General features: G+C 42.7%; 1 protein-coding gene across 2 annotated transcripts in view; it reads left to right on the top strand.

Annotated features, from left to right (window-relative positions):
* The window catches only part of LOC135209635 (apoptosis-inducing factor 1, mitochondrial-like), a 40684-nt gene continuing 24969 nt past the window's right edge, over positions 1-15715 (top strand). For both annotated transcript variants that reach the window (XM_064242349.1, XM_064242348.1), the window contains exons 1-2: positions 1-159; positions 11854-12017. In XM_064242349.1, coding sequence (XP_064098419.1) covers positions 72-159; positions 11854-12017 — 252 coding nt within the window. In that variant the 5' untranslated portion in view covers positions 1-71. The remainder of the gene's footprint in view (positions 160-11853; positions 12018-15715) is intronic.

The raw sequence follows: 15715 nt of genomic DNA, 5'->3' as shown, positions 1-15715 counted from the left end.
ACACATCGCAGCACATTACTGGAACGAGAAGACACCGACCGTCCATTTCTATCTGTGACCGCCAGTGAAAGATGTATCGGTGCAGCTCCTCAGCCTCTCGGATCACACGGCCGACTTTGAGGGCAGTTCGCCATGTCAGAAGCAGAGGCGTCGATAAAGGTGAGACCGAAGATGCTATTAATTAAATCAGCTGAAAAAACGATCCGCGAATTGAGTCGTTTCGAGGGATTTCGCGAAAAGATCTCTCTCGCGAACCGGCGCATGGGACGGTTTTCTAATCAGCTGATGAAGTCATCACCAACGAGTTTAGACTTTTTTAGACTTTATTCAAGTCTACCTTCGTAGACTTTTGACATTCTAAACGTTATACTCTACTCAAATGATTATTTAGAAAAAGAAATACCCAGATTAGACCCGATAGTTCTTTTATTTTCGCAACTTTATTGAAGGCCAAAGCCGACGTGTTTTTTAAGTGTTCCGTGAGCATGTACCTATTACGTAGGTAGCTAAGTTACAAGTACCCTTAGATGGTACCTTTACGTACCGTATGATTGTAGGGGTCGTATGGGTATGGTACGTGTACAATCCCTCATGTAGACGAACATTTCTGTCTGGTTAAGATGGATTATACTAGCTAAATTGCAAGTACCCTTAAATGACGAAAGTTACAAGTAGGGTAGATCATCACAGCAAGCCACGCAGGCCAGCTACCATCAATGCAAGCCACCCTCCGAAAAAGTACATTATAACGCGTCCTGACACCCGAGATGGGCATCAGTCGCGACTTGTTGTTGGTGAGAAACGGAGCTAAAGACCTCTACTCTCCTTTCGAAGGTTAAGTATTTTTTCCCCAAAGTTAGAAATTAAGGCCAAATTTTAAGATTTAAACAGATTTAAACAGAGGGTACTGAAAACGGTCTCAAACGTAGTGCAAATCTCACCAAAACGCGTTCAACATTTTTACTTATAACTCGAGGTATTTAGAAGATTGACGCCATCTCGATGTTTACGGAGTAGCTTGTGTCAATAAACTAACCATTTCCTGTGATAAATCCGCACACCACTTGTACCCACAGACGCTGGAGCACTTTTATCACAACAATCGAAACACGATTTCTCATCAACAACAAGCCAGGCGTAAACAGCTGTTGGGGTAGAAGATGACGAGAAGCGTGCTCTTGGCTAATTTTTAAATAAGTAGTAAAACATCAATATTTGACATATTTATGATGATTAATTTGAAATATTCGTTATTGAAAAAGTAACTCGACTCTGACTCAAATTTAAGTAATTATTTTTCTGAATTAGAACGTTCTTTCAAGTTCTGTATATGACGTCACGACATCTTGACTTTCGTACCTATTGTAAATAATTGCTATACTCAACTGTCATTGCAGAACAGTTTACCAGTTATTCGTGCAGATTGTTATCAGCTATACATGTAATTGTTATAATCGTAATGCGCATATATATCTTTATTATTTACTTTTGGATATATGAAGATGTTTTACTGCTGGATTATCGCCATAGTGTGACGCAATCGTTTTCGGTCCATGAGCCTCTGTCTGTTTTCGCACCATAAGAAATTATGGAGCCGAATTTGCAATGACCAGAAAGTCGTTCAAAAGAGGAAAGTTAGCATTGAGGGGCATATGTTTTGACTGAGAAAAATATACAAATTTATTCAATAGCTAGCTTGTAAAAAAATACTTGGTTATAAAAACTTGATTGACAACTAAGCAGCATGTCTACTATGGATTTTTCAGAGACAGTGCAAGCACGTTTTGGGCAATACCTATTTCTGTTAAACGAACACTCGTAACAGAGCGAGATTTTCTTTAGTGCAATTACCCCAGTGCCGTAATTTATAAGGGTATCGTGAATCACTAATCGTAAAGAATAACTACACTTGTCCTTGTACTAATAGACCAAAACTCCATTATCCAGAAATGGATAGGAACACGTACACCAGTAAACAGCTCCACCTACCCTCTCCCCCCACCTCCACCGCCACCCCTGTCCTTCTTCCTTCCTTCACCTTCCCTTCTCTCTCTCTGAAAGTTGTTGCAGTTTAAACTTATTTACATTGGTGGATATATTCTAACGATTCACTCGGTTGTTACCTGCCCATTGACCGTATATTTATACAACTGATCCACTCAACTCTCCTCTCTCTCTCTCTCTCTCTCGTCTCTCTCTCTCTCTCTCTCGTCGTCTTTTATCGTAATTCGAAAAATGAACAAGAAAATATATTTCATACTTGTATAGCATTAATTAAATACTTTCAAGTTTTTAATTCAGTCGTAATGATGAATGTAGGTGCATTTACTAGTGCTCGCAAAAATAAAAGTTAAGCAGGACATAGGTATGTAAAATTTAAAAAATGAGAGAGAGAGAGAGAGAGAGAGAGGGAGGGAGAGAGGAGAGGAGAGATAGAGAGAGAATGAGAGGAGAGAGAGAGAGAGAGAGAGAGAGAGAGGACGGAATAGGAAGGGACATTCACTGTGGCCAATCGGTATGTGCTTACCCTCCACTGGGTATAAGACTATAAACAAAACGTTGAAATTGGTGAAATTAGGCTATGTATTGGAAGTATATATACATAAATATTAAAGCAATTTTATCATTATTGCATTACTATGACAACTAGAATTCATGGAAACAGTTTATAATAATGGAACGGCGTATGTGTGAAGCCTCCACTAATGTGGCAACGATGATTTTGCCATTCTTAGCATGCCAAACATTAAAGCATGCAACATTAAAGGTTACATTTATTTCTGGCATACGAACTTAATTTAAGAAATTCAAAATACTAATAAAGACTGAAAATCAATGAAAAAGAGTGCTAGCAAAAACAAAAAAGCAAAAAAAAAAAAAACGTAGTCTTTCCTCTATGCACTTTTCCGTATTCGTTCCTCTATGGTTTTCGGCAGCCCAGATGTACGAAAACGTTAGAAACATTTGATTTTATTCTACGTTAGAAATATCTGTAATTTTTCGGGGTAATTTGGTTGCAAAAAGGGATAATATACATGAATTAAATCAAAATTTTTAAATAACAATGTAAATTTAAACTAAATAACGAGTAAAGTAAACAGTTTAGGGAATAAAACTTTGCAGTTTCGTCGTCTGTCGTCGTCTGCTGTTTGTAATTGTGTTTATGGCGCGCGCGCTTAGAAACCAGGAACAGCAACGGGTTTAAAGTGCAATGTGGAGTGAACTGAGACCAAAAACATGTGTATAATAACAATCAAATAAGCACGGTGGAGTTTCAGTTGTGATGGCAGTAAGGATAAAAACCGCCGATTACAAGGTAAGAATGAATTCAGTTCCAACCATAACCCCGGGAATAACAAGTTTTATTGTAGTGTCTTACCGAACAATTATAGAGCCGTGATTTCCACGAGCGGCAGGATACTAAATTCAAATTTAGCGCGTCGGCGTCGCCAACACTGGTGGTGATGACGTCATCTCCCTCCACTCGCGGGAGAACCAGGTACAACTGCCCAGGTGAATCCAATTCTTTTCCTGCCGCGTCCGGTGAACATCGGTGGTCGGTGCGGTTGGATAACTTTGCTTCGCTTTTTTCTTGTGGATTTGATCTTCGGAATTGGTGAAGTACTCTTTTTTTGCGTTGTTGTTATTTGCTTTTTATTTAGGCGTTGCCATGTCGGATTTATAGTCCGTCGGGAGTTAGGTTTTGCATCTCAGGATGTAAAACTAGATTATCCAAGCTAGAGTATGATTCTCACACTAAATGTGTTTAAGTGTAGGGGACATTTGTTTGTTCAGCAGATCGAACATGTAACGAGTGTAGTGATTGGACTGATTCTCAATGGAAGTTTTTTAGTTCATACTCGGAGAAATTAGCTAAAGACAGAATTAGAAAAGCAGCGCTTAGGGAAAGTAGACTTAGCTCTGCTTCGTCTTGCGATGCATCTGTTCCTTCTGTTTCTCCTCAAATTGTTATGTCTCCTTTAACTACACCTCCTATTCCTCCTACTAATCCCACTTCTCCGGCTTCCCGTGTAGTTTCTTCCGACACCATTGCCAGTCTGGAAATCGAGGTTAGATCAGAAATTTTTCGGTACTAGCGAATACGGTTTTGCAACTTGGTAATTCAGTTAAGACGTTTTTGGAGAAAGCGGCCTCAGGTAAGAGTGTAGTTGAGGGTGCGTCTGTCTGTCCTGACACGTCTCCTAGACAAAGGTCACTGTCCAGCTCCCCCGCACCGGGGAGAAGATCATACGGAATAGTTCCAAGGGTGAGTCGATCGGGATTTGCCCACACAGACAGGCGCCTCTCTTGTTGAGCCTGTTGCGCCTCACAGGGCTCGGTTAAGCGTTGGAAAGGTGTTGCGGTCAGACGCCTTTCAAATGATTCAAGCGATTCGTCTCCGGTCGCACGGCGCTCTTGGCGAGATTCGCCCGGTTTCGCGTCCCTTAAAGAGGCGTTCAGGCGCCGATTCTTCGCCTCCTCCAGTCAAGCGGTATAAGGAGCCTGAGAGTAGGGTTGCGCCTCGGCCGTTAGCGGCTCGTTCGTCGCCTCAATCTGTGCCTTTTTCGGCTCCATCTACTAGTAGAGATTGTGGTTTTAGCGCTGTAGTGCAGTTCTAGAAAGGGTGTTTCTTTAGGCGCTTTTTCGTTTTTTTTTTTTCCCTTCTCTGTTACGCCTGATGCGCCTGTTTCGCCTCGAATTTCGGCGGCTCCGAGCGAGGCGCAAGTAGTTTTTCCGCCTCCTGCTGAACATTTAGGCTCTTCCAAGCCTACGTTAACTGTTTTTGATTCGTCTCTGGCGCCTTTGCGCAAGCAGTTAGAGATGTTAACCAACTGGATGAATGAGTCCAAGGGTGGTTCGAAACCTTCAGATCCGGTTGTAGTTCCGTCTACTTCTTCGGCGGTATCGGAGAATGAAGAAGAAGTAGAGGAGGAGGATTCACATCACCTCTCGTGTTATTCACGTCTCCTTAGATTTCTTCTGGTATCTTATCCAGATTATTTTGAGAAAGCGGCTCCGCGCTCCCCAACTTCGACTTTTTTGATGAGGAGGAAAAACTTCAGACCCTCTCCTCCCAAAAGCTTGTTCTATCTAAAGCGGTTAGACATTCGTTGAAAGAGACGGAGAAATGGATGTCTATGAAAAGAGACTTAGGGAAGGCTCTTTTTTGCTTACCCTCCCTCTAAGTTGCTTCGTAAGAGGTATAGGTTTTATGTAACTGGGGAAGCTCCTTCTCTGGGAGTTTCTGCCTCCTCCCAGGGAGACTTCTCCAGTTTAATCGACTCCTCTAGAAGATCTGCTTTCGCCGCAGCGAAAGTTTTCTTTACAGCGCCTGAGTTGGACCACGTTGTAAAGAATCAATTTAAACTTTTGGAAGTCTTTAGCTTCCTTGATTGGACTATTGGCGCTTTAGCGGCCAAGATCGAAGACTGTCCTTCTCTTTCCAGGAGTTAGCGGAGGATTGGATTGGTGTTCTGTCCTGTGCGGACAAATCCATTAGGGATGGATGTGATGAGTTAGCTTCACTCATCGCCTTTGGTACCCTTAAGAAAAGGCAACTTTGGTGCTCCTTTGCTTCTAAAAGGGTTACGTCCCAACAGAAGTCTGCTCTCTTGTTTGCTCCTTTTGTGAAAGATAACCTCTTTCCAGACGATGTAGTGTTGTCAATTTCGTCTGCGCTAGATAAGAAATCTACTTCGGATTTACTGACAGTCTACTAAGAGACCTAAAGCTCCTGTGGAGACTGTTCCTTCGGTTTCTCCTCTGGCCCAAGCGCCTTTTCGAGGGAGAAAACCCAAAGCGCTTCTTTCGGCCGAAATCGAATTTGCGACCTCAGGTCTAGGCCTCGGCCAAGGTTAACAAACCTTCCAAATGAAAGCTCGGTTCTTCATGCACCAGTGGGAGCCAGGCTGGCTCTGTTTTGGGAGGAATGGGAAAAAAGAGAGGAGCAGAAGCCTGGGTAGTGCAAGTACTCAAGTTCGGCTATCGTATTCCTCTCGTTTCACCTCCCTCGCTCTCACCTGTGCCAATTCCATTCCAGGCATACTCTCCGGGCTCAGACAAATTTCTGGCGCTAGCCGCAGAAGTGGAAGCGCTTGTCTCAAAGAAGCGATAGAACAGATAGAAGGGATTTTCCTCCAGGCTTTTACAATCGCCTTTTGTAGTTCCCAAGTCATCAGGGGGCTGGAGGCCGGTTTTGGATGTGAGCGCCCTGAACTTGCATGTCCAGAAAACAAAATTTCATATGGAGACCACTCAAGGTCGGTTCTGGAGTCCATCAGACAGGGGGATTGGATGGTCTCTCTGGACATGCAAGACGCTTATTTTCACATTCCGATACATCGCAAGAAATCTCGGAAGTACCTGAGGTTCATGTTCGAAGGCAAGGTGTTTCAGTTTCGGGCGCCTTTGCTTCGGACTAGCGACCGCTCCTCAAGTTTTCACCAGGGTTCTATCCCCGATAGGAAGCTGGCTAACACATTTAGGAGTAAGAATCTCCCTCTATCTGGACGATTGCTTCTCCGGTCGGAATCAGAGAGTCGGTGCATGAAGGACCTTGGAACAACTCTGGATCTTGCCAGAAAGTTAGGAATTCTGTCAACAAACAGAAGTCCCAGTTGGTTCCATCTCAGAGCATCCTTTATTTGGGGATGATTCTGAATGCTCAAGTTTTTCGGGCTTTTCTGTCCCGAAGAGGGTTCAAGCTGTCTGGAGACAGTTCAGGAGTTCTTGGACAAAAAGGTAAGTTCTGCCAATCAGTGGATGAGGCTCCTGGGCAAATTGACGTCAGTGGAGAAATTTGTGACGTTGGGAAGACTGCACATGAGACCTCTGCAGTTTTTCCTGAGAGCCTCTTGGTGCAGAAAGACACAACGACTCGATTACCATTTCCTGTCACAGATCAAATAAAAGAGGACCTAAGGTGGTGGCTCTCTCGAGCAAGGTTGGAAGAAGGGTTAGATTTACGACCCATCCTCCCGAACCTACAGTTCTTTTCCGACGCATCGGACACAGGTTTGGGGAGCCCTACTGGGAAATCAACGGACTTCAGGAGCTTGGTCGGAGAAGGAGAAGAAGTTCCACATAAATGTAAAGGAACTGTTAGCAATTTTCTTAGGGCTCAGACAGTTTCGGAGCTTAGTAGAAGGCCGAGTAGTGGCAGTGCATTCCGACAACTCCACGGCTCTCTCGTACGTGCGGAAACAGGGGGGGACTCAGTCTTTCTCTCTGTACGAAGTAGCCAAGGATCTCCTCCTGTGGTCAAACGAAGCGAAGGTTCAGCTAGTCCCGAGATTTGTTCCGGGAAAGATGAACGTCCTGGCGGACGAGTTAAGTCGTCAACAGCAAGTGTTACCTCTGGAGTGGACTTTGGACAACAAGATTTGTCAGAAACTTTGGCGCCTTTGGGGACGACCGTCAATAGACCTGTTCGCAGACATCGAGGAACAACCGTCTTCCTCTCTTTTGTTCTCCAGTCCCAGATCCTCTAGCTTGGTCGGTGGACGCAATGCTGTTGGATTGGTCGGGTCTGGAAGCTTATGCATTCCCTCCGTTCGGTCTAATAAGAGAGGTGCTGAACAAGTTCATGTCGCACAGCAATGTAACGCTAACGTTAATCGCTCCCTTTTGGCCCAGGAAAGAGTGGTTCCCGGACCTTCTCCAGTGTTAGTAGATTCCCAGACTTCTTCCTCCAGAGAAGTGGCTTCTCAAACAACCTCACTTCAAGAGGTTCCACAAAACTTGTCCGCTCTAGCTCTGACAGGGTTCAGACTGTCCGGAATCTTGTCAGAGCGAAAGGATTTTCAAGAAGAGCTGCGGAGAAGCTATCGCTCGTTGTAGGAGAGAGTCTTCTAACAAACTCTATCAAGGGAAGTGGAGAATCTTCGAGAGTGGTGTAGAAGTGCTAAAGTCTCTACTTTCTGCGACCCTCTTAACAGAAATAGCAGATTTTCTTCTATTTCTTAGGAACTCTAAGAACTGGCTCCTTCGACGATCAGAGGATATAGAGCCATGCTCTCTTCGGTTTTTCGACATCGAGGTTTGGATATTTCCTCCAATTCAGATCTGTCGGACCTCATTAGGTCTTTCGAAACCACTAAGCTCCCGCAAGATACGTGGCTTGGTAACTTAGATTGTGCTAAAGTTCCCTCATGTGGGGCACCGTTTGAGCCCCTTTGAAGTCGGCTTCACTCAGGAACTTGACTAAGAAGGCACTCTTTCTTATTGCACTAGCTTCTGCTAAGCGTGTCAGCGAATTGCACGCTATAGACAAAAGAGTCGGTTTCTCTCAAGGCAATGCTGTATTTTCGGTATCTTTGACCTTTCTAGCCAAAATGAGAATCCTTCTAATCCTTGGCCGAGGAGTTTTGTGGTAAGGAACTTATCTGATTTGGTTGGACATGAGGAGGAAGAAAGGCTCTTATGTCAGTCAGGGCTATTAAGCAGTATCTGTTTGCCACTAAGGGTATCAGAGGACAATCTTCTAAGCTCTGGACCTCGGTTCAAAATCCCTCTCGTCCTCTTTCTAAGAATGCTATATCGTTCTTTATTAGAGAGCTTATCAGGGAAGCTACCTCGCAGTCCGAGAACGACAATCTTTCCGTTCTGAGAGTTAAAGCTCACGAGGTTAGAGCAGTGGCAACTTCTTTAGCATTCAGAAAGAATTTATCTTTAGCTTCGATCTTCAGAGCACGTTCTGGAGATCGAATTCGGTTTTTGCGAGTCATTATCTCAAAGAGATAGAAACGGTTTTTCGAGAATTGTAAAACGTTAGGTCCGGTGGCGGTTTCTGGCATGGTGTTGGGAGAAACGGCACAGGGTCGTCACCTCTATGCTAACTTTTCACCTTGAATAGGTTGTCGAGTTCAAGGGAAGCTGGGGGTACTGAGTACCTGGGATACTCACCAGTCTGTTAGGTCAGATTTTACAATGGTTGGGTATATATGTTTTTAAATCTGGTGTTGGTGACAAATGTTTTGTATGATTGAATTTCTGGTCTTAGCCCAGGGCAAGGGCAATCTTTGTTGTTACTATCCTCCGTCAGTCAGCCTTGACTCGCTTGAACTACGGAAGGATTCCACTCCTGTAGAGGCTAACTTTGGTCAAATTCCAATTCCTCTACAATAGTAAGAAGAGCACCGACCAGAGGCAGTAACAGTCTGCTGTAGCTCTCTTACAAGGTAAGGTACAACAGACACCTTGAGTGTTTACTGGTATTGCAATAAATGTAACCATTTAAAAATACTAGTGGTCCACTGAATCCCACCTTCCCATAAATGTGTAATCAGCTCTATAATTGTTCGGTAAGACACTACAATAAAAATGAAATTTTCATTATTAAAATGAAGTTTTATTGTATACTTACCGAACAATTATGATTATACCCACCCTCCTCCCCTTAGGTGGACGGACGGGCAGAAAGAATTGGATTCACCTGGGCAGTTGTACCTGGTTCTCCCGCGAGTGGAGGGAGATGACGTCATCACCACCAGTGTTGGCGACGCCGACGCGCTAAATTTGAATTTAGTATCCTGCCGCTCGTGGAAATCACGGCTCTATAATTGTTCGGTAAGTATACAATAAAAACTTCATTTTAATAATAATGAAATTTCATTTTCATCTTTCTCACTAATATAGGCAACAAAATGTTGTTTTATTGTGCTGATTACAACTGCAATCTTGAGTAAGATCAATAAACGTTACATACATACGCTAACATTGTTCAAATGAGTGCTGGGAAGGCTGGGGAAAGATGGTGTCCGTCACTGATGAGAACCGTCCATGAAAAACGTAGCCGCCATATTGGATTTCAAAACTGCCTTGAAAACATATTTTACGAAGAGCTCACATGCTTATTTTAGTTCGTATGGGGCTTTCATATATCACAATATGTTGACGAAACTTCAGTCTTTTAAATGGTATGCTTAGAGTTGCAATTGTATTCATGTTTCACCAATTAAATATCGAGTGAATAAGACCCGTCTACCGTGATGAGGGTTGGCCTGTACTGATGTTTCCCCCTAGATACCCTTAAACGGTACCGTTACGTACCGTATGATTGTAGGGGTTTTATGGGTATGGTACGTGTACAATCCCTCATTTAGACGTATATTTAATGGGTTAAGATGACAAAAGGTAGATCTAGCGTAACCTAACCTAACTGTGATTAAAAGTAAGCTACAGCCTTGTGAACTAAGCTACATAACTTGGCGAAGATATTAAAGGTAGAAGGCAGGGTGTCGGGGTTATCTAGAATGGGGAGGGTATTTCTATTTAAGCATTCCGCATCGTTCGTCCCCGAGAATACGAAATCCACCAGGAATTGGGGCATCAGGTGATTTTTGCCATGTTCAGTACAAGCCCCTACGGGTTAATTACTGTCATCCGAATAATTATTACTTAAAATGGTATTTCTACAGATGCAATCCGCGGTGGCCTAGACTATGGCAATCGACGTTTTCCTATGTTATTTTACTTACTGAATAAGAATTAAAAGTAATATTTATTCGGACGACTGTAATTAACCACCAGGGGCCAGTACTAAATACGGCGAAATACATTGGACGCCCCAATCCCTAGTGGATGTTGTATCCGCGGTTACGTTCCTTGCAGTCCGTGTGGAACTATTCTTTGGAATTACCCTGCAAGAAACGTAACCGTGGATACGACATCCACTAGGGATTGGGGCGTCCAGTGTATTTCGCCATGTTTAGCACTGGCCCCTGGGGGTTAATCACAGCCGTCCGAATAAATATTACTTTAAATTCTTGTTCAATAGGTAAAACTGCATAGAAAAACCGCAACTGCCATAGTCTGGGCCGCCGCATATAGGTACCCTAGATCTACCCTTAAAATTCTTGTTCAGGAGGTAAAACTGCATAGAAAAACAGCAACTGCTAAAGTCTAGGCCGCTGCGGAATAGTAATATAGATCTAACGAAGGGGGGCCAAATCTTCCCTGCCAGGCTGGACAGGGCATCTGAAGTAAAGTTAGGTAAAGGTAAGTTGGGTAGGTAGATCTAGGTAATAAGCTCTGCGTCGGGTATTTCTTTGGAAATTACAGTTTCTAATAGTATATATTTGAGTTGCATGTCAAGATTTTACCGTTATTTTGGGGGGTCGACTAATTAACCCCCAGGTGCTAGTACTAAATACGATGAGATACATTGGATGCCCCCATTCCCAAGTGGCTTTTGGGTATTTCTATGTGAGTATTCCGCGGCAATACACGACGGTACCAACGGGTGCGATGTACCGACATACAGAGTTCAAAGGTAAATAATAGTTTAGTTAACGAATAAATATTACTTTAAATTCTTGTTCAGGAGTAAAACTGCATAGAAAAACTGCTACTGCCATAGTCTAGGTCGCCACGGGATAGTTATATAGATCTACCGGCTTTTGTATTCGTGGGACCGTTCCTTGCAGTCCGTGTGGAGTTATTGCCTTGAATTACCATTGGGTAAATGGTATAAATTTTTTTAGAATGTTGATCTTTGAGTATGGTGAAAGTTTTGTAGAACATATATTGAAATGTTTATTCACTTATTTGAATGAATTTCTTTTAGAGCTTAGAGGAGCTAGAGCTGCATAATACTAAAAGTCTGTGTGTCAAGAGTTTTTTATATTTGCTCTTCAGTATTCATTGTAAATTGGTTCAAGGCCCCATGGCAGATATGTAGCATTGTGGACAAAAGTAAATCTTATACAAGTACTTAACTACATAGTATGCAGTGAGTAAAAATGTAAAGCTGCTATACCTTTAAATTGAAGAATTTGCCACATAAAATTTTGATTATGATGGTATATGGAGGAAAATTGAATAGGTATTATATGATGTATAATTTCTTTGCAGAGCAAACTATTAGGGGATATGGAGACCATTCATACAAACCACCTACCATGAATGATCTTCCAGTCCCCCAGGGATCATGGCAACAGTCGTACCAGAGGTTGCAGAGAAGAAACAATTTCCATCTTGGTTTTGGTGCTGGATTTCTAGGTTTCACATTGTTTGTGGTGAGTGATTGTAAATTTTTATTTTAGATTACTTTTTGCTCATTGTTTTAACACTGTTTGGTTACCTTTGATAAGCCAAATAGCCTAACAATGAGAAATAAAGTAACATTTGGCACAGTAGTGTATTTTGAACCTTAGGTAAATTTATTTTGCTATATTTAAGACTTTATTTATTACTGTACTATAGTTATGAAAATACAGCACAGGTTCTTGAGCTTATCAGTAGGAAAGTTTAAAACTTTGCATTGGGTTGGTTTAGAGAATGACAGGCATTGGAAGGTTGTATGTTAGCTGTAGCCAAAGAAACTGTTAGTAGCAGGTTAGTGCTAATATGAAAAGTCTATGACATACAGACATACAATGCTAGTGTGGAGGGCATGTTTGAAAAACCTAGATCAACAACACAAGGGCGGAAAAGGGTGGGTCTTTGGTACCAGGCACAAGAGATGCAAAAGGTCAGGATTTGTTCTTTGTATAGTTTTCAAGACCCACTGTTGCTGGTGATGCAATGCACTTGAGAGTTTTGTAACTTTTTTTTGTGAAGAGTGTACATATCACACAGTCAACTATACATACCAAGAATTGTGCCTTGTACTTATTGTTAACAAGAGATGGTTACTATCTGTTAAGCATGAGGCTTTACTGTAGCTGAATTTTTCCCAGCTCATCCCCCAGTCAGGTATTGTCCATCAGTGATACCAAAACAATGTTTCCACATCAGCCCATATAATTATGGGTTATCAACATCTTTAACAATTAAACCTGGTAAAATATTAAAAAGGAGTCAACGGAGGTGTCAAATGGCTAGATGTCGGAAATCTACAAATGTCATCTGGCTTTGTCTTCTCATTTCCTTTATTCAGTCTTACTGTCCAATACCTGTTGCTGTTTAGGTGCTTGTTCCTCATTTCATTTGTTTTTGGATCTCTCTTTATTTTGCTGTCAACCACTCCAACTTTCTCTCTTCTCTGTCATAAGTGCTAAATTGCCAGAAAGTACCCTTGGATGGCCTGGATTTCTTGATTCAATTAAATTTAGCTTTAAGGTAGCTTGTTGTCAAAACTCCTACATGAGTTGTCATCTGGATGATCTCAAAAATGTACAATGTTGTTAGGTGGTTGGTGTGGCTGGATTTAAAAAACGTACAAACATTGCCATCTAGCAAGGGGTGAGTGAATGTCACAATCTATAAAAATCATCTGTCTGACTTGAGGATGGCTGGATGTGAAAAACATACAAAAGATATGAGTTTGAATGCCATTAACAACAGCCTCAGGCCAAGGTATGATTACCATCTTTAAAGTTTTGCAACTTACTAAGATATAGTATGGACTGTGTAGGATGCTAAATTACCATGCTCTTGTTTTGTTAACATAAAGTTACCCATTTTACATGTGCCCCAAGTTTGTATGTCTTATTTCTGCAGAAGTGAAAACTTATGCTCTATAAACCATGATGGATTTTTCAATTTTGGGTTTCCATGTACTATTTGAGTTTTTTTCATTCGCATATCTTTCCTCAGCAAAAATGGATTTTTGTTCATGAAACTTACCTGTCAGATATATATATAGCTGTATTCTCTGAAGTCCGACAGAATTTCTAAAAACTTACGACACACGTAGTGGGAGTAGGGTGGTTAGTACCCATTCCCGCCGCTGGGAGGCGGGTATCAGGAACCATTCCCATTTTCTATCAGATTTCTTCTGTCGCCGGTGTTGTAAACAACTGTTTACAGCACTTCCGCCTCAGGATTTTGGAAAACTTTTCATTGGCTTGAGTATCCTCTTGACTTTTTGGTTTTTTGTTATTGGATCGATAGCTTGGCATATGTGACTTTGGATTGAAGGTTCCTACTTCAGCGCAAGGAGATTTCGCCAGTGTTGTGGATGCCTCAAGGAGATCTCTTTTAGCCTCAGCTAAAGTGTCGTGGACGACTTCGGAACTTGACCATCTGTTGAAGGGACTTTTTAGGTCCTTGGAAGTCTTTAACTTCTTAGACTGGTGTCTCGGAGTGTTAGACAACCAGTCTCGTAAGCCAGATTCGATCAGCTTGGGGGAGCTGTCCAGTGTATTGTCATGCATGGACAAGGCCGTCAGGGATGGCTCAGAGGAGTTAGCCTCTCATTTTTCAGCAGGCGTGTTGAAGAAAAGATCGCTCTATTGCAATTTTGCGGCTAAGTCTGTCTCTCCCTCACAGAGGACAGAACTTTTGTATGCGCCTTTTTCGAGTCATCTCTTCCCCCAGGCTATGGTGAAGGATCTGGCAGTAAGTCTTCAGGAAAAAGAAAAAAAGCCACTCAGACCGGTTTGGCCCAGTCGTCGAGACTTCCTGCTGGCCCTTCCACGTCTTCAGGAGTCCAATTGAATAGAAAACAGAAGCCCTTTCGTGGAGGGACTTCCGCTAGATCGTCACCCCGAGGAAGGAGTGTTCCTAGAGGTAGAGCCCCGGCTAAGTCTAGGGGCAAGAAGTGAGAGATCCTTCCTTCAGTCACCGGTAGGAGCCAGGCTGCAGTTGTTTGGAGAAGCCTGGAGAGAAAGAGAGGCGGACACCTGGTCTCTCAACATCATAGAGAAGGGGTACAAGATCCCTTTCGTAAAGCCGCCCCCGCTGACTTCCACTCCCAGGGACTTGTCCCCGCCATATCCTCGAGAAAAGCGGAAGATACTCTTCGACCTGCTCGAGCAGATGCTCGAGAAGCGAGCAGTGGAACAGGTCTTAGACCTGGCAACGCCAGGATTTTACAACAGATTGTTTCTTGTACCGAAACAATCGGTGAGGGTGGCGGCCGGTCTTGGACGTAAGTCGTCTAAACCTCTTATACTATACTACACAAGGTTAGTAAGTATAATATATAATTATAATATAATAATATATAATTATATATATTATATATATTATTACTATATATTATTACTATTACTATACACACGTGTAGTATAGTATAGGTATATATATATATATATATATATATATATATATAAATCTATTATATAAATATATATTCAGAGTCAGTTTCTGGGGGCCTTAAGACCTGGAGATTGGATGTTATCACTCGACCTTCAGGACGCCTACTTTCACGTCCCGATACATCCCCAATCTATGACGTACCTTCGGTTCGTCCTGAAAGGGAAGGTCTTTCAGTTCAGGGCTCTTTGTTTCGGACTGAGTACGGCCCCATTTGTCTTCACCATCTTAATGAAGAATGTGGCGAGGTGGCTCCATCTTTCCAACATCAGGATCTCGCTCTATCTGGACGACTGGCTCATACGAGCTTCTTCACAGACCCGGTGCCTGAAGGACCTGCAAACGACTCTGTCTTTAGCTGTGTCCCTGGGACATCTGGTGAACTTCGAAAAGTCACATCTGACCCCAACACAGTCCATCGTGTATCTGGGGATTCAGATGGATTCAGTGGCTTTTCGGGCTTTTCCGTCCCAGGAACGTCAGCAACAAGGTATAGAAAGTGTCAGCCTTTCTAGGGAAGGATTCATGCTCGGTGAGGGAATGGATGAGTCTGCTGGGGACCATTTCCTCGCTGGAGAAGTTTGTTTCCCTGGGGAGGCTACATCTCCGACCTCTTCAGTTCTTCCTGTCGGACAGCTGGACAGACAAGGACAACTTCGACATGATGTTAACCATCTCAGAAGAGGTAAAGAGCCATCTAAGATGGTGGCTCGATCCGTGGAAGCTGTCAGAG

The sequence above is a fragment of the Macrobrachium nipponense genome, chromosome 38 (genome assembly GCF_015104395.2).
Source record: "Macrobrachium nipponense isolate FS-2020 chromosome 38, ASM1510439v2, whole genome shotgun sequence".
In the NCBI taxonomy this organism is placed as follows: domain Eukaryota; kingdom Metazoa; phylum Arthropoda; class Malacostraca; order Decapoda; family Palaemonidae; genus Macrobrachium; species Macrobrachium nipponense.
This window is presented reverse-complemented; position numbering and strand designations above follow the sequence as displayed.